Below are 19415 nucleotides of genomic sequence, written 5' to 3' on the forward strand. Positions count from 1 at the left end.
GTAGTGATATATGATGTAAAAGGCAATAAGTATAGAATTTATATATTTCCTATATTACAAATAAATTTATATATTTCCTATATTACAAATAAATTTTTATATTTCTTGTATTGCAAAATGTATATTATGTATTTTTTTTTGGTAAGAAATATTGCAAATTGTATATCACATAAAGTAAATATTTTAAGTAATAGTTGATATAGAACAAGCAACACTAAAAAGATTTGATCAAATTAGTTCTCTTGTTTTAGCAAAAGTGCAGACAATAAAGTTGAATCGTATGAAATATACTATCCTTTAAGGTTTTTAAATGCCCCAATACATGCAACTTGGGTTGACCTTATGTTTATACGTCCAAGATAAAAACAACTTCCAAATCACATTAACTGTACAACGAAATGTGATTATGTAGAGAGTCTGAATGTTATACTCTATGGTTCACACAATAGATTTTGATAAAAAAATTTAAAAAAAAAACAATGAAAAAAATAAAAGCACTGTTGCAAAAACATAGGAACAAGACAAAGTTATAGACAAACATAATTCACATTACACAATTGCAGAAACAACATTCTCAGAACATAGAAACATGACCAATCATAACTATCAAAATATCGAAATGCTGAAGTTTCTTGAAGCATAAGGACAGTAGAAAAAAAAAAAAAAAAAAAAACCTATATAGTGAATCATTCAAATAAGTTTGACTACCAAATTTGACATAGTCATCCTCCTAGGCTTCGATATGCATAATAAAGCATTATACTGGATGTGACCTCATCACGCCACAAAGAACGAAGCATAACACATCACTAGGCATTTTTTCTTCTTCTTGAAATGTAGTTTTCCCCATACGGTCGTTTCTAGGCTTTACTATGCATCATTGCAAATTGCAAATTGCAAATTGCTTTACTATGCATTAATGTAAATCGCATGGCCTCATCCCTTGTGCTACATAAGCTTCATCGGACATAGTGATGTTTAGTTTTTCTCTTTGACATGTGAAGGCATGACAGAGAGTGAGATAGTTAGTGTAACACTTCACCAGACATAGTGAAGCTTTGTTTTGCTCCTTAACACATTAGTATGGAAAAACGATCATCTCCCATAAATGATATTTTTTTGAGTCACCTATTAATGTGACATGTAGATATCTCTCGACAATAGCATATTGGAAACCCTCTCCTTAAAGGGAATGTTTGTTTGACGGAATACACTGCGGTGGGCAAAAGGGAGTGGGAAAATTTCTTACTTTTCCATAGAATACAAAAAATGGAGGTAGCTTGGATGCATGGAGTGGGATATTAACTGACAAGGTCCCATGAATCAAGGATTCTGTCTATTTGGGTGACACCCTTATTTATCATTTTATTCCCCCCCCCCCCCCACTGACAAGGTCCCATGAATCAAGAATTCTGTCTATTTGGGTGACACCCTTATTTATCATTTTATTCCCCCCCCCCTCCTTCAAATCCCATCAAATTGGTGGGATTTTTGTATTCTTCATGAAAAATATGCAATGGTGAGATCCGCCATTTTACCTCCCTTATTTTTCCCATTCTTGCCTTTCTTATTGGATCACTTCACTACACATGGGACTCACCATTTTATATTTCCCACCCTTACTGGCAAACAAACGGCCCCTTAAATGTATAACAGAATTGTTAAAAAAAAAAACAAAATTCTCACAAGGAAATCCTGATCTATAAAGATCATTTTACCAAAAAAAAAAAAGAAAAAGAAAAGAAATCCTGATCTATCCAATGGCAAGAATGAACGTCATTCATCCATGTGGCAAAACAGATTTCGAAGTGGACCAGAGGAGACGTGGCCACGTATGCTTCGCCCCCCTCCTCTCTGAAAAAAAAAAAAAAGGAAAATTACGTTTATTACCCCCGTAGTTTGAAAACATTACACTTATCCCCCTCAAAATTACGCCTACCCCCTCCAAAGGGGAGGTGAATGTAATTTTGAGAAGGATCGATGTAATTTTTTCAAACTACAGGGGTTTTTTGTAATTTTCCAAAAAAAAAAAAAAACAAAGAAGAAGAAGGGAACTCGTACATCTTCTCAAATTTGTTTGTCACGGTCGACAAACTAATCCCAAGCAGGATCAGCTGTTGCTTGTACTCATGGCGGCGTCTAGAAGAATACTGCATTTCTTCAGGCATCTCTCTCGATTAGACTGTAATAACTCATCTTCTCTTCGTCCCTCGCTCTTCATCTGTTACAGAGGAATCAGTTCGAAACTTTTCGTTGGAGGTAATGATCTCCCTCTATTCTATCTTTTGTTTTCATCGTGTTTCTTATTACTGTGATTCTTCGCTTCGCCGTTTTGCTTCTGCTTACTTTTATTCTCTAAATCCGTTTGAGTATATTTTTTATTTCTTTGTCTGCTCTGGGATTCCTGAGGTTTATGAGAACAACTGATGTGTATACAAAAGAAAAAAGAAAAAGCTGTTTGATAGATGGAGACAAGATATCTTTTACCCATCATTTCTGTTCTGTTTCCCTTCGTTTTTATTTATTTATTGATGGACTTAAAAGTAAATAGTTGTTATTTTTTCATTATTATCTTTAGTCTATGCACGGCTGATCAACCGCAAAAGCAAAGCCTGAGGAGAAAAAATGGATTTATGTACTTTTTTCCATTCCTTGGGTGGTGTTGGGGGGGGGGGGGGGAGGTTGGCGAGGGGTTTCCGGTGTGGCAAAGGTCAAACAAGAAATTTAGGACAGTGCTAAAAGGTTCTGTATTGATTGGTTTGTACTATGATGGTCTGAAACCCACATTGGTCAATTGGAATTGGAATCGGAATCATGCACAACAACAACAACATAGCCTTATCCCAGCTAAATATGGTCGGCCACATGGATCCTTGCTCTCTAATCATTTATATTCGACGTAATACATGAAACAAGACTTAAATTATGCATGTCTTTCCTTACCACTTCTCCTATGTTTATTTTAGGCCTATCCCTGGCTCTTTTAGAGCCTTCAATCTGAATCAAATCACTCCTCTGTACTGTGGTGTCTCTAGGCCTTTGCTGGACATGGCCGTGCCACCTCAAACAACTCTCACGTGGCTTATCTTGGATTAGGGCTACACCCAATTCAGCTCTGATCTGTCCAATCCTTACTTTGTCCTTCCTAGTCTTGCCACACATCCATCTCAACATCCTCATCTTTGCTACACTGAGTTTGTCAATATGATGCTTCTTAACTGTCCAACATTCTGCACCATACATCATGGTTGGATGTATGACAATCTTATAAAATTTTCCTTTAAGCTTTGAAGGGATACGACAGATCACATAGCACTCCGGACGTACCTCTTCACTTCATCCATCCTACTTTAATCCTCTAGGCCACATCATCCTAAATATCGCCTTCTTTATGTACTATCGAGTCTAGATATCTAAAATAATCACTTTGAGGAATCTCCTCCTCAAAATTCGCCATCTCATTAGACGTCCTAGTGTGGCTAAAGTTACATACCATATGCTCCGATACTCCATCTTAGTTCGACTTATTTTAAGACTTTTTGATTCCAAGGTTAATCTCCAAACCTCCAACTTGGCGTTAATCCATGTTTTTGTCTCAGCCACCAAAACAATGCCATAAAAAAAAAAGCATGCACCAAGGACCTTCCTCTTAGATGTCCCTGGTTAATAAGCTCAAACATATAAAAGGCTTAAAGCTGATCCTTGATGTAACCCCATTGTAATTGGGGCTTCATTGCCTTGACCCCCCACAGTTCTTACGCTAGTTACCACACCTTCATACACATCTTTAATTACATCCACATATTTACATGCCACCCTTCTTTGTTATAGCATCTGCTAGATTAATTTTCTAGGGACTCTGCCGTAGGATTTTTCTAGGTCAATAAAGACCATATGGAGATCCTTCTTGCCTTCACTCTATCTTTCCATGAATCTCTTAAGTAAGAACTAAGAAGATAGCTTCCATCGTGGATCTTCCTGACATTAAACCGAATTGGTCTCCCAAAATAGTAGTTTCCTTTCTCAGATGAGTTTCAATAACTCTGTCTCATAATTTCATCGTATGACTCATTAGTTTTATCCCTCTATAGTTATTGCAGCTCTGAATATCACCCTTATTTTTGTAAATTAGGACCACCATGCTTCTCTTCCATTCATCTGACATTTTCTTTGAGCTCATAATCACGTTAAACAGCTTGGTTAGCCAAGATAAACCATAGATTCTCAAGCTCTTCCACACTTCTATTGGGGCCTTGTCTACTTTCATCTTTCTTAAAGCTTCTTTTACTTCAGATACCATGATTTTTCGTACATATCTACAACCTGAGGTGTCAGATTGAGTAATGGAGCTTTCCAAGGCTTTATCACTCAAATAATCTTCATTAAGTAGGCTGTAGAAATACTTATTCCATCTCTCCTTAATGACCTCATCCCTTATAAGTACTCTACCTTCATCATCTTTAATACATCTAACATTGTCTAAATCTTTACTCTTCCTTTCTCTCATTTTAGATATCTTATAGATAGTTTTTCCCCCCTTCCTTTGTGTTTAGATTATTTTATAAAATTCGTCATATTTCATCACCTTTGCTTTCCCCATAATCTTCTTAGCTTTGTTTTTGGCTACTTTATACCTTTTTAGGTCCTTTGCCAAGTCTTAATGGCTGTTTGGACCTTATCATCCCACCACAAGTCTCCCTAGGGGCATGACGTATACCTTTCGTTTCCCCTAGAACCTCTGTAGCAGTCTTCTTAATATAAGCTGACATTCCACATCGTGTTAGTATCTCCCTCAAAGTCCCACTTTCCTTGTTTGACCATTTTATCCAGAGTTTTAAGTCTCGCGCCGTCTCGTCTTGTCTTGGCCGATATGTATCGGTATTGCAGATTTGCAAGAAGTCTATTTTTTAAAAAAAAAAAATGTTGTATCGATTTGTATCGCATCATGTCTGCAACTGAGAATCATACCCTTTGGATTCTCAGACTGCATCAGATCATCATGAGTGGATCCCCCTCTCCAAGCTCCATTAAATCATTGTTGACGGGTTGTTGGGCCTCTGGATCAATCTCTTGAAATCTCAGTTGTTTTTAGTAGGGGTCTCTGATGTCGATTAGGCTACTTTCATTTAGAAAACAGGTTTCTCCCTAAGCTACCTCCCGATCAAGTACTCGGGGTTGCCTTTGATCCCTACCAGGTTAACAGTATCACTGCACTTCTATGTTAGATCTGATTCGCAAGAGACTTCATCTTTGAAAGGGCATGCGCCTCTTTTATGCCGGTCGTCTGGAATTGATTAGATTAGTCCTTCAATCCTCTTACATCTACTAGTCTGGGGTTTTCGAATTAGCTCAGTCCACCATTAAGGCATTGGAGTCCCTCATGTGTGCCTTTCTCTGGAAAGGATCTGATTCATCCAATTTTCCTCCATCCTACCAGTTGGGCCGTAGTCTATCTTCCCAAGGATGAGGGGGGTTTGGGTTTGAGAAGAATCAAATAGGTCAATTCTGCTAGTATTCTCAAATTGATTTGGAAGGTTGTAGTTAAGAAGAATAGTATTTGGGGGTTTACTTTGGTTTTCTTCGCTAGGACTCTATTTGGACGGTTCCTCTTATCTCTAATGCTTCTTGGGTTTGGCGGAAGATCTTGAATGTTGGACCTATTGTTCTTCGGGCCATTTCCTCTAAAATTGATGATGGTGCTTCTACCTCCCTTTGGCTTGACAACTGTTACCCTATTGACGTCCTCCTCCGCTTAGTCGGGCATGATGATTGGGCCCCTCCCCCTACTTCCTGTCCCCTATTATCAACCGTGTGGAATTCCTTGTCTTCTATTCCCAGAAAGGCCTAGTGGTAGGGGGATATTGTTGTATGGTCAGCTTCTTCTATTGAGATTTTTAGCTCTAAATTTGGTTGGGACTTCATCAGAGTTCGTGGCCCTTTGTCTCCCTGGCGTAAAATAGTTTGGTTCAAGGGTAACACCCCCCCATCACAGCTTCATTGTTTGGCGGCCCCTCTCCAATTGCCTCCCAATGCAGTCATTTCTCATTCATCGCCAGATTGCTGTCTCCCCTTCCTGTTGCTTTTGCTTGCCCCTTCTCCTCCGCAGTTTGTAAAGGACTTCTAAGTAAATGCTAGCCAAGAAAAGAAGAATTCTTCCATTTCCGAGAGAATGGATCTGGGTGGATATGACTTATGCCGGCAAGTCAATCTGCGACGTCGTTGGTAAGCTTGCCTTTGGTGCCACTATCAAGCATATTTGGATGGAGCGTAATCTCAAAAGATGGTCCTCTAGCTTTAGATCCTTGGAGCAGATTTGGAAGTCCATCTCCTTTGATGTGAGTAGCAAGATATCTTTGGTCTCCCCTTGTAGTGTAGATGATTTCTAAGGAACAGACTTATTGTCGTATTCTGGGGCTTGCCCATCTCCTTACTGCAACCCTTTGTCCCCTCTCCTTGCTGGTTGGGTTTTGCTTTGTTTTGTGCTGTTTCTTCTTTTTCCCCTTTTATAGGGGCTCTTTGTATCTCTTCCTTCTTTTGGTAATGAATTCTTTATTCAAAACACCCCCCCCCCCAAAAAAAAAAATCATTGTTGATGGAAGCTTGTTATGGAATGTGAGCCCTGCTGGTATTGGTGTTGCTTTTAAGGAATGAAGGAACTATATTATTCCCTGTGCCAGTGGGCTGTTATCTGTAGATGAGTGGGGCACGCCCCTTCTAAGAAATTTTACGGAGTATTGAAGAGAAGGGAAATGGAGAAAGGGGAACTACAATTCTTCTTCTTCCTTGCTAATGGGTATCATTCTGCAGTTCCCTTCATAGCTCTTGCTCATTTAGTGAATGGATGTTGCATCAGCTGGGCAGGAACTGTTGTGGCCCAACTGGATTTTGGGCTGTATGAATATGCTCTACTACTTGAGAGAAAGAAAACCAACCTCAGCTGCAATCAGCATGGCATGAGTTTTAATCTGCTTTTTTTTTTTGTTGCACCATCACAGGGAACTCAAGGCAATGAAGGCTGGGATTCTCCTTAGAAAATGATTGGGTTCATATTACTATTTAGGGAGACTAACTAGTTGTGAATAGATGGATGCAAGCCACTCCATTGGTCCTTGGAGATACTCCTACCTGATTAGGAAAGCTAGGGCTCTCTTTGGTTGGATTTCATTTTCAATTTCAGATTGATTTATTAAAATCAGTCTACAAATTGTTTTTTGGTCAAGGAATTGAAATTGTTTGGTTGCATCAATGGAAAATATTGCAAGAATAAAAAATCTATTTGGTAGTTCAATTTAAGAATAGATTCTACTTGTGATAATGATAATAATAAGAAACATTGTTTTGCCTGTAACAGAGGGCAACAATTACCCAAGAGATAAGCCAGAGATTCTTGCCCATGCTACAGTGGTGTTTTCCATAATTCATTTAATTGATGATATTGGATGAATCTGTTATTCTTTATGTTGCTCTGACATCCATGTAATTTAGTCAGTGAGATGATTAAGAACACAATGGGTAACGATTAAATTCCTAACTTTCTCTATCAAATGATTTCCTAGGTACTAACAGAGACAAATCCATAAGTGTTACACCTGCTTGCCCATCATGAATTGCTGCAACAAAAGCAATATTGGAGGTGGGTGGGTGGGTGGGAAGGAAAACATCAACATATCATTAATTTAAGCAGGTTTCTTTTTTGTTTCATCCCTTTTCCGGTGAATAGAAATTGGCTGTTTTTGTGAAGTTTTCGTCCATTCCCTTGTTTTAGTAGTACTTAGTTATGCAGTTTGACAGCAAAATAGTCTGACCATTATAAACATAGTGGATATCACATTGATGGTACCATCAGCTGCAGAAAAGTCAGCCAGTTGCCCCCCAGCTGTAACGATCAGGTTGATCTTCTGTGGGTGCTATTCATAATCTTGTAGAACCAATGCAAGGACAATTTTATTTTATTAAATGACTCAGTTGACTTTATTAAGATTCTACTCGAGTGTAACATGATTATCTCAAAGTTCTTACAGAACATAAAGGGGGATCTTAACTTTGAGAAGGGGTACAGTGAACCTAAACGTTGGCATACCAAGTAAAGATCCATTAGGCGAGGAATAACCATATATTTGCTACTGTTCCCCAGTTCTGCATATCAAGTCTTCCTGCCCCAGCTAAAATGGCAAATGTTTGTAGAGCTGCTTGTTTTGATGATTGCTATTCACCATATTGGGAGCTATGAGCCTATGATATTTATAATATACTTTGAGGCAGTTGTAGAAGTACTGGGGGAATATCTAACTGAATATGAGAAGCAAAAAATGGGGACTGAATATGGGAATTGAGAAACCCTCATGGTTTTGAACTGAGGTAAGATACAGGATCTTACCATTAGAGTGGACTGCCTAATAGAATTTAGGTTTCTGATCACATTTATTGGATAGAGCGACCAAGGAATCCTTGTCCTGCTACATGCTGCAGCTAAAAGCAGGGTTACCATTATTTCCCTTAAACTTTGGTCCATGAAAATGCATTAATTTTCTTCTCACCACTTAAAACTTTTTGAAAACTTTAGGTGAGCTTTGGACATTTACAATGCGGAAATGTTGCAGGATTATCATTTTACACCACAGAAAACTCATTATCAGAAGCATTTTCACAGTATGGTCAAGTGATTGAAGGTGTGTTTCTTTCTCTCATGTCTATTTGTGTCAAACTATCACCTTCCTGAATAAATATGCGAGCATTTTACGCTTATATGTTCACTTTTACAGCTAAAATAGTGATGGACAGAGTCTCTGACAGATCCAAAGGTTTCGGATTTGTTACCTACGCCTCTGAAAATGAAGCTGAAAATGCCCGAACTGAAATGAATGGCAAGGTGATTTTCCAAAACACCCCTTTCCTGTTCTTTTGTGATGCACATCTACTGGTAAATAACATAGGAAATCATTGGCAGGTACTCAATGGTCGTGTTATTTTTGTGGACATTGCAAAATCCAAGCGTGTCAGAGAGGGAATGCCTATAGCAAGAGGGCCACCGGAACCAATTGACACTTGATTGACATTATATGACCCCTTGGTTGATTTGTTATTGCCCCTACCCTAACTTGCACAGCTCATATACTTGACATGTTCTGATCTGTAAAACACTGCAAATGAGTAGGTTGTTGGATCCGATATTGACATCAGTAGTCCCCTTTGATTTATTATTTCTCCTCTCCTATAATTGACATTGTTCAGATGCATAAAACATTGCAAATGAATAGGTGATTGGATCTGATAACGAGATGAGAAAAAGAATTACAAAAACAAGTAAGTTAACATACGAAATGTAAAAGTCAAATCTACTTGTTTTGTAATTGATTTTCTTATCCAGGTAGATCTGGCAATTTCCCCTTTCTAAAAGATGCATCTTATTGTAGCCAAAGAGGTGAACTAACCTTCTTTTGTGTCTTGTTTTCAAAAGTTCAAGTCAGGTAAAAAAAATAAAAGGTTATCCATATAATTTAAAAAGTTATTTATAAATTACAATTATGCCATTCTCAAGAACTGCCATTGTCTTGCATGCCATTCTCTAGAGCTGCCATTGTTGTCTTGCATACTTTTTTATTCCACATATTAATGACAATTTTACCCTTGTTGAAAGGAAAATGTTATACTCAAAAAAAGAAATAAACTTACAACTTATTTTTCACCAACTTTTGCAACAAGATTTCCCAAAAAAAAAACTTATTTTTCACCAACTTTGGTACAACAATATTTTCTAAAAAATAACAAAGTATTTGCCAAAATTTCCTTGCATTGAAAAAATACCCTCATTCTCATGCGACAAACAATCCCTCTAAGCTACAAGGTGGGCCAACTATGCACCACTCTAGGACTGTTTGTGGTGCTTTCAACTAAAAGCTACAATGATAAATCTGCAGCAACACTCATACAAGGCTTTGGTGCATTGAAACCTCTGGTTAGGCTGTTTTAACCTTGCGGGAGGGAGGTCGGCGGAATAAACTGATGAGATCATCAACACCCTGCATGAAACATGTTTCATGGTGTTAGATAACTTTTCTTTTCCTGGCAGTGTAGTAAGAAAAATGGCAGGTAAGAGAGCATACCCTGGTTGTGACAACAAGAAAACTGAAAAGCAGTATCAAATATGATCCCAACACAAGCAGCAGAAGCAGATCAAACGCTACACTACCTACCTGCAGTAGTAAAATCAGATTCAGTCAGGGTCTACTTAGAAAAGATGAAAACAAAGTGCCCTCCCAACTGGTGACATATCCTACTCGTAGGCTGTGTAGAGTTGCACAAACTATTCAGCAACGTTTGATGGGATCACAAACCAACCAAATTAACATATTTTCACCCTTTTTTAATGCTTTTGGTCATAAATACATGCTTTTTGGCCGGGATCCTACAACCAAGCAGTACCCTAATACCAAATTAGATTCCATTCATAGCCCAGCAACCCCCTTTCCCCAGAAAAAAGGGGGAGAGAGAGAGAGGACAAGGTCCCTCGTGTTTGTCTTCCATATTAACTTCAAGTTCAAAGGCCAAAGCTATGTTTCGGTGGAAACCACCAAAGGATTTAGGGAACAGAGGCCTGGTATTGGCTGGATTGGTCCAAACTCGGGCCATTTGGTGGTCCTAAATGCCTGTTTCCACCGATTTTGGAGGAGGGATCGACAAGTGAATTGGGATCAGTCCCGGCCAATATCAAGTTAACTCAGCTGATATGGCCGATCCAATACCAACCCCTAGAAAAAGATCATAAGAAATATAACCTGCATTCTATATTTTCTATTTTGTTCATGTAGACATTTTTTTTTTTAAAGTAAATAGACAGCAGATTTATTGATAGAAAAATATGCATGGTACTATAAGTAGAATAAGACAGGCAGAAGAATAGGCCCAACGCCTAACACAAGAGGACTACCATCAGAGGACAACGACCCATAAAGACTGGTACCACGCAAACCCCAGCCAATTCAACTGAAATGGAATTGGCTGATTTCCAAGAAAAAGAGAAATGCCCTTGAGCAGCCTAGTCTTACCTAATAAGATATAAGTAACACCAAAGCCCCAGGCTATGAGCTTGAAGCCACCGAATTGCTAACGAAAAATCACCTTCTAGGTCATAGGGCTCCAACCATTGGCCAAAGCTAACTCCAGCCCTTGAATAATTTCCCTTGATTCTGCTGTGATGGAGTCAGCTATACCAATAGGACCCAAAAAAGCCCGCAACAGTATACCAATTTCTGAACATGCCTCCCATACCTGCCAGCCCCTGGGTTGCCAACAGAACTACTGTCAGTGTTCAACCTAATGGTATTAGGAGGTGGCAAGATCCAAGATTGGTGAACCTGATCCAGGTCCAAAGAAGAGATACAATGAGGTTCCCAATGCCTCATAAAATAGTACACAGGTATTCCCAAATGCCTCTCACAGTTGTCAACATGATGACCTAACCTCCCGAGGGGGTCCTCACCCAACTCCTAATCATCCTTTTTTTCCTTTCTTCCCAGATTGTCCAAATGTTCCCCAGGAAAACAAATTGCCACATAAGCTTTCCCCTCTTACTAAATAAGGTCGACTGCCAAACTCCTTGGTTTTCGGATACCTTGGGGGAGATTCTAGTTTAGACCAGTTAAAGACACAAAGAGGACCCCCCATATGGCCATTGTTTGAACTTACAAATCTAACCCTAACATCGAACATCATTTGCTCTAACCCAAAAAAAAAATAAAAAAAATAACAGTGTGTGCTGGAACTGCAGTCAGTGGCTTATTGTTCCCTCTTCCCCTCTGATTTTCCTGGTTAATTTTTATATTTCTAACTTCCAACTATAGTCAGACAAACTAGTGAGGAACTAAGATCTGCTTGACTTGTTAGAATTCAAGTGAACCGAGTTTCCATGCATGCAAACACAGGGCATATTGATCGGTACCTGGTATATATTAAGCGTGGCTCTTGTCAAATCATAGAAAGTGAACATCCCATCAAGTACTTCATGCTGCACATTCACCTCAGTTGTGTGATCTGACAATTCCTGCCAAAGAAGCATAATGCTTCAGTTTTACAGCAAAGTTTAAGATGAATGCTGAAATTGCACAAGTAGTATTGAGAGGGAATGGTGGACTTGCAAAGGCAAAAAAGAAGTTTTGTCATGTAATGGAGAATTGTTGCAAAAAAATATGAAGAAACCAGTAATACTTTAAGAAGAAACCAGTAGAACATTTAAGATGGAAAGCACTGGCTGGAAATAATTGAGGATTCCATCCAGATCTACAAAAAAATCAGAACCACTTGAAAAGTCTGCAAAATTTCTGGACATTAAATAGGCCTTTTCATAGTGTCAAAAAAGTATTTTTGAATAATCACTCATCGAGCATAGAATTTTCATCTTTATTGGGCCAAAAGCAATAGAAGCAGAGAACAAATGGAAAACCTCAGCAATTAACAGTCAAGGAATTTCCAGCCTGGATTCATTTTTTATCTCATGAGTAAAATAATGCAGTTAAAACTTCCCAATTGGGCTTAGAAATACCTTATTTTGGGCCACCGATTAGTAGTTAAGTGCTTGAGTTATATTAGGAAAACTTAATAGCTTTTGTGAATTATGTTTAGAGTTTTTTTACTGGAACCATTACAAAAGAGTGATTAGGAGTCCTTTCATGAGTAAGTGAAGGAAATTTATATAATATATATACAAGGGAAGATTCTCTGGTTCGGCGGAGGAAATAAATGGAGGGTTGAGATTCATGGGAGAGGCATTTTGGGCAATTCAAACAATAGGGGGGAGATTTTGGCAATTGGCGCTTGATTGTTCCCAACCAAGTCTGCTCCACCAATCAAAAAACTTTTCTTCATATATGTATACATAATAAATTCCACATTAATTAGAGATGATTTGAATAAAAGAACTGAAATTTTTCCAAGAGTTTTGGAGTTGTTGAGCTGTGCATACAGGATTGGTATCCTAAAACCTGATCTCTTTCTTCTTATTTTGATCTGTTCTTATCAAAAGTGATCTTACCCTCTTCTCTTCTACTATTCTTCTGGTTCTGACCTCTTATTTCTCTTCATTCTTCTGTCTTCTTATTTCTCTTGATTACATACCTGGTATAATTATAATTATTATTCCTAAAATCTATCCAGAACCCTAAACTGCATCATGATATAACATATTTGGTTTGGAAAATACACCAATCTTCATAGAATACATCGGAGAATGAAAATGAGTCATTATAAAAATTGCTTCAAAATTTTTAATTCACAAGATAGCACATGATGAGCAGATCCAATTAATTCACCAGAGATATAGTTTGGACAAACAAATGATGGCTCCATATGGCCCATGCAACAGCCACCAAGGTAGAGTAGCAGATATGGAGACAAATATTGCAGCTCAAAATAGTATGGCTTATCAACAATAAACCAGCAGATGAGATTACAGTGAGCTGTATACGTATAAAGAATTTACAGCAAATGTGTATTGTAACAGTCGTCTATAAAAATATTAAGGGACTAGAATTGGAAAATATCAGAACATGTATGCAGAAAATGCAAACTAAAACATCAATACGTTGGATGAAAACAGTGAAATGAGTGCTTTCTGGACAGGATGGTAGATCAGTGGTTTAGTGTCAGGGTGAAAATTGGATTTAACCCCAGGTCTAAGGTATTAATCTCCACAGAATTCACCATTCCAACAAGCTGTCATCTCACTTTCGAGTGTTCAAGCAGATAACCAAGCACATAAAGACAGGCTCACCAAATAAATAGAAATGAAACTATAAAAAGATAAAAACCTTCTTCAATGCCAATATGAATGGATCATTCTTTTTGAGAAAAGGAGCCACTCTGGGTGTCCGAGACAGAAGATCCAACCATGACTCTATGTAAAAGGGATTGACTGCCAAGCTGCTACCATCTGCAAAGATTTGAGTCTTCTTTCCTTGGTGGCCATAAATATGCCTCTGCAAAAGAAAGAGAAATGAGATAAGGAACCAATAACAAATACATCTCTGTTATTAAAATATCCCTACACTCTGTTGCACTTTCCACCGCGGGGGTGGGGGGGGGGGGGAGAGGGTTAGTTATGGTGGGTGTAATCAACCAATATGTCCTGGGAACCTTGGTCCTCCTATACAAGGCTAAGGGGGCAACAATCCAGGGAAGTCTCTCTGGAGGAAGTGCATCGACTTATCTTTTCCTTTTAAGTATATTTGTGAAAATGTGCAGTTGAGCCAATAATTTCTAAAGAATGTGCAACAGCATGCAATTATTTAAATCGGCCGTCTTGTTAAAATGTGCTTTGGAAACCTATGACAATTTATATCAGACCAAATGACATTGGCTACTCATAAACAATTAAACAAGTGTAATTTTGCATCTTTATGGTACAAAATAATAAATGTATTGGATGTAAGGCAGATTCAATCTGAGAAGCATCTATTTGACAAGGATTAATTGCAAAAATTAGTAAAGAAACAGCATGTAACATATTAAGCTTTTTTTGCTTCTTATTGAGATAGATCCTCTCAGACTAATCATTTGCAAGTAATAATCTCAGAAAAATATATAAAGAGCACTTCAATAACTAAATGTTGGAATCAATAACAATCTAAACATTCAAAGAAGAAACTAAAAACCTTCCTTTAATATCATCCTATAATAATAGATTAAATAGAAACCTGGTAGACACCTTGAGAACTTAAATATATTTATGGTACCAATGCTCCAAAGTGACAAACTGTGTGAAGTCATTTGTGAAAACAATCGAGGAAAAAAAAAACCAAAGAAGTGCTGAAGCAGAAATTATCAAAGGGTGAAATGTTTTAGAGAAAGAACCCATATTGAAAGACATAGTTAAAGGTAAAAGTGAAGGATCCAAAGATGCATTGGTTGAATTTGAGAAGGTAATGACTAAGAGCATGAGAACTAAACAAAACCAAGTGGGTGATAAACCAGAAGTGTTTTACAGCTACATTAATTGACCTAGAGACAACAAATGCTCTGATTCTTGTTAGTTGTTACTAGTCCAGTAGATGTGCCCAAAGCAAAACTAGATGGTGATGAAATGGAGCGATGCTCCTATATCTCCAGATGTTTTTTTCCCCCTTTGGTAGTGTATGTCATACCCTGCTGTATACTTTCTGAAAAATAGCCTATTCTACACAAAATTTAGTATTAGACATAGTTGTCACGGTGCCTTGGTGACCCAAGGTGTTGGAGGGGGCTTGAACGTAAAATGACACCAATAAGGCTCCTAAACGCCAAGGCATTGCCTAGGAGACGACTTGGCAACAGGTATTACAACACAAAATTCAATGGAAACAACTAAATATGCATTAGAAATGAAGAAAAACCATATGATATTAAGTGTTCCAAGTACAAGTACAATTGTACTAGTGTTACAAGTAGTCAAGTATAAGTGTACAAGTAGTCAAGTACAAGTATACACCCCTACGAAACTATTTCTTCAACTCTATGTCAGTACCACACAGTTCTGGGAAGGCTCGAAAACTTTGGGAAAAAAGGAGGATAACTCTAAGTTTGAATCTTGCACAAATGCAGCAACTTTCAATCTAGATGCATTGTAGTAGTCCCCAACGCTTTATTCCACCAAGAAATGTAGGTAATTTGGCAAAAAAATACTACCTCAGTTTTTTTTTTTTTAAGTTTTCCCCTCTAAAGGGCAAAACCACTCGAAAATAACGAATGGGTCGAAATTTCAACCCATTTCAATCGGAACAGTTCTTTTATATGCATTTATTTGTATCAAAACTGAGTCGAAACTCTGAAATTTCGGCCGAAATTTTGCATACCTAGTGAGTCAATTTCAACCTTGTCAAAACCAAAAATTTTCAAACCATGTCTAGGAATGAATCAAGTTAGGCAGATCACTCAAGCTTGTATATATCTGATTAGGTTTGCAACACTCCTGCATGCTTGTACTATAAAGACTAATCTAGTTTGGCCTTAAGAATTCATCCCCGGTTATGTATTAGGAAGAGTATTTCTTTATAAGAGAGCCTCCAATTTTTGCTTCATCTTATTCTTTTTCTCTTTTTTGTTGTTTTGGTTGGAGCAATGCTCCCTTCTTCTACAATATACTTTTTCTTCTAGTAACTTTCATTATATAACCACCCCCCCCCCAAAAAAAAATAGGTAAGCTAGAAACAAGTGACTTGATCATATTTCTTGCTCACAGAGGCTACACCCATTGGGTATCTTCCAATCCTCTAAATGTCGGATGATCCATGGTTAAAACTTTATCCTTTTCCATAGCATGAGGCAGAAATGAATTTGCCAGTCTAGTCATTAACATTGCATCTTAAAGGCCCACCCCCATTCTGGCAACCATGCAAAGTAAAACATATCACTTTTCCATCCAAAAAAAAAAAAAAGGAAAACATATCTGAAGCATAGTCGTCAATGCCTAATCGTCCAGGCTCCTTGTTGGCGATGCCTTGCGTCCAGGGGCCCTCCAATGCCTTGGGTTGCCTAGATGCCGTGATAATGAAGATCTGAAGAGTACCTTCCTTGATTGACGCAATTTGGAGATATTTGACAGCTGCATTCGAAGGCTTACCACTCACCCAAAGATCTGATTGGATCTTCACCACATTTCCTTTCCCAATATGAAGCCTTAGGATTCAAAAAGCTTGAAATAATGATGCAGATGCTCTGGAAATCTTAAATTTGAACCTTTGATAGATCCAAAAGCTTCGGATAATGATGAAGATGCTCTCGCTTGAGAGTAGTGATTTGTAGGGCCTCTACCTTATTTTAAAGAACTTGCAGCTCTTTAGTTTACAATTTGATCCAGATGTATAGCATGGACTACTGCTCAGGTTTCCTGAAAATATAGAATTCTGTCAGGGTAATAATGTGTATCACCCGTTGCTTAATTCGATTTTTATTTAAAGAATTCATCCAGCCAATTTTCACTTATATTAACCTATATGAAATAGGTATCTCAAATTTCAATTGCCTCGGATTATATCAGATGTAGCAACAGATTCTTGTCCCCATCTATTGGGTGAGGGTTGGCCTAAACTTTTCATGGATAAAAATGACTATGACACCTTCCTCTATGAATTGTTCAACAGAGGCCTCTCGTTCACTTTTTGCTACCCAAATGAATGTCAGGAATTGGGTGACATTATAGATCTTCTAGGTGGTACCACTGGGCACTAGTTGCATGGTTTAATGGGAATCTAACCACCTCAGGATTAGGATTTAGAAAACTCACGTAAACCAGAATGGCAGGAAAGGGATAAAACCCAGATTCAAGAGAAAAATCAATAACTTAGCAAAGACAAACTAGAAGTTCACAAAATTCTAGTCAAGTGCACAGCTCTGATAATAGAACAATTCTGCAGAAAATGAGACAAATCTGATGGTTAGATACTCAACAATGTAACAATCCTACTGGAAGTAAGAAAGTTGGAAAACTGCAGAACTCGATGGGCAGGTCTATGGGGTTTCAGATCAGTATATAGAAATGCATTAACAACCATATAAAGAATAACCAGTGACCAGAAAATAGAGATAAGAACCAGGTTTCAGAACTCAGAACTGAAAAATTTTAATAAGAGAAGGATTTTTGAAATCAATGGATAATGCCAGATCTAAGAACTTGGGTATGGATGTCGAGGGTTGAGAAACCAAAACGTATCGGGATGTTCCAACTTGGGTTGTTCTGGAACAGATTGATGTTCCGTAATTCCTGATTTTGGAGGGCATTTGGGGCCAGTCTGTTCTCTGGAAGCATGAAATTAGACCGGCTTTGCCAAACAGAATTGCACTCCCGTTTTATTCCTGAAGAATAGGAATCAGCGGAATTAAGAATCAGGAGTGTTATAAAAAAGCGCCTTATAGGCTGCATTTGGTAACACTCGGCAGGAGTGTTTCCAGTGTTTTGTAGATTTGCGGGAACATAAAAAGAACAGAAATGCGTTTGGTATGTCTGGTTCATTTTTTTATTCTCCTGAAGTGAACCGGTTAGTTGGAACTTGGAACACAAAAAGGACAGAAGAAAAAATACACTTTTTTGTTCCAGGAACAAATAAGGAAGAAAGAGTAGGAAACGAAAATCAACCATTCTAGGGCTCCAACCCGATAGTCACAAGTATCATCTTCAACAGCAAAGACCACTGCAGGTACTCTCGTCGGTCTGGCTCCCTTTTCTTCTCTCCCTCTCCCTCTCCCTCTCCTGCTCCAGTATTTTCCCCTTCTTCTGTGTTTCACTCTCCCATCTCTCATTCCCCCTCCATCTCCAACCCAACAACCCCCTTTCTTCCTCCCTCCCTCTCTCCCTCTCTGTAAAATAGAAAACAGAGCACCTCCCCTACTGCACTATCGAAGGAGAACAAGAAAGGAAGCAATGGGGAAAAGCACGTATCTAGGTATGAGAAAAAGGAAAAAAACGCCTGCATTTCACCTTCTTTTCCATAACGCAGACAGCAATCTTTATCTTCATACCAACGTTTCCCTCTGAATCTGCCATCTCTTTCTGTTTTCCTCTCCTATGTTCTATCTGCAAACCTCCTCTGTTTTTTTTTTTTTTTAGTAATTTTTTCTATGTTTTTAGGCACTTCAGAGTCTGAATCAAACATCCTTTTCAAGAGCTCCTTCTCTGTTCAAGTCAAAGAAATAAGATGAAGAAGAGGGAGAAAAAAAAAAAAAAAGGAAATCGAAACATCGTCACCATTAACGACCACGGGGAACTCTTCTTTGTTAGAGTCTCTATAAATCATAACCAAGAAGAAACAAGAACAGAAAGATAAAGAAGAATGAATCTGAGTCAGCGGAAATCGTCATCAGAAGATGAAACATACCGGCTTGTTCCTTTTTTGCTTAGTTGATATTTGGTTGTCAGTCCATTTTTTATTTATAGGATTTTTTTCTTTTTTTTTTTAATTATATTTATAATTTTGTGAAGGACAAATATGAAATAAAATATTTACTGAGAGCATTTGCCCTTATATGGAATTATGGATATCAACATCTGAGACAGACGTGGAAAGGTTCCTTTTTCATAGTTTGGCACTTCCGCGTGAATCTGCGCTTTGAAAATTGAAATTGGGTGTTGTTTTACAGGTTTGCTCAGATGATGCTGGTTGGCTCCGGCGTAAAAACTTGGCCAAATGCCCGGTCGAAGAAGATTCCTGTCTGCGTTCTGTCCTCGCACACCATCGTGTAAGCTGGACTGGCTTCCCTGTGACAGAAATTCGTGTGCGGTGAAGAAAGTACTTCTATCTATTCTTATTTGAGACCTTTGCTGACCCCCTATACCACCTCCCGCTGTTCTCATTTGTGCTATGCTTGTTTGGTTTGTAGCACGCTTAAAGCTACTGTATTAGGGGCTTCTTCACGCTCTATTGCTATGCTGTTGCTTAGCTTTTCTTGTTTTT

General features: G+C 38.2%; 2 protein-coding genes across 2 annotated transcripts in view; one reads left to right on the plus strand and one right to left on the minus strand.

Moving 5' to 3' along the window:
- The first annotated feature begins 2104 nt into the window (after positions 1-2104).
- On the plus strand, positions 2105-9108 carry LOC122660461 (small RNA-binding protein 11, chloroplastic). Its single transcript, XM_043855775.1, has 4 exons — positions 2105-2259; positions 8601-8669; positions 8763-8869; positions 8948-9108. The coding sequence occupies exons 1-4, from the start codon at positions 2130-2132 to the stop codon at positions 9047-9049; spliced, it is 408 nt and encodes a 135-aa protein (XP_043711710.1). The 5' UTR covers positions 2105-2129; the 3' UTR covers positions 9050-9108.
- A 678-nt stretch (positions 9109-9786) lies between these two features.
- The window catches only part of LOC122658494 (nicalin-1), a 48649-nt gene continuing 39020 nt past the window's right edge, over positions 9787-19415 (minus strand). The window contains exons 12-15 of the mRNA XM_043853483.1: positions 13803-13970; positions 11939-12040; positions 10104-10193; positions 9787-10019 (exon numbers count right to left, since the gene is read on the minus strand). Of these exons, the coding sequence (XP_043709418.1) occupies positions 9957-10019; positions 10104-10193; positions 11939-12040; positions 13803-13970 (423 nt within the window). The 3' untranslated portion in view covers positions 9787-9956. The remainder of the gene's footprint in view (positions 10020-10103; positions 10194-11938; positions 12041-13802; positions 13971-19415) is intronic.

Source organism: Telopea speciosissima, chromosome 1 (genome assembly GCF_018873765.1).
Source record: "Telopea speciosissima isolate NSW1024214 ecotype Mountain lineage chromosome 1, Tspe_v1, whole genome shotgun sequence".
NCBI classification, from domain to species: Eukaryota; Viridiplantae; Streptophyta; class Magnoliopsida; order Proteales; family Proteaceae; genus Telopea; species Telopea speciosissima.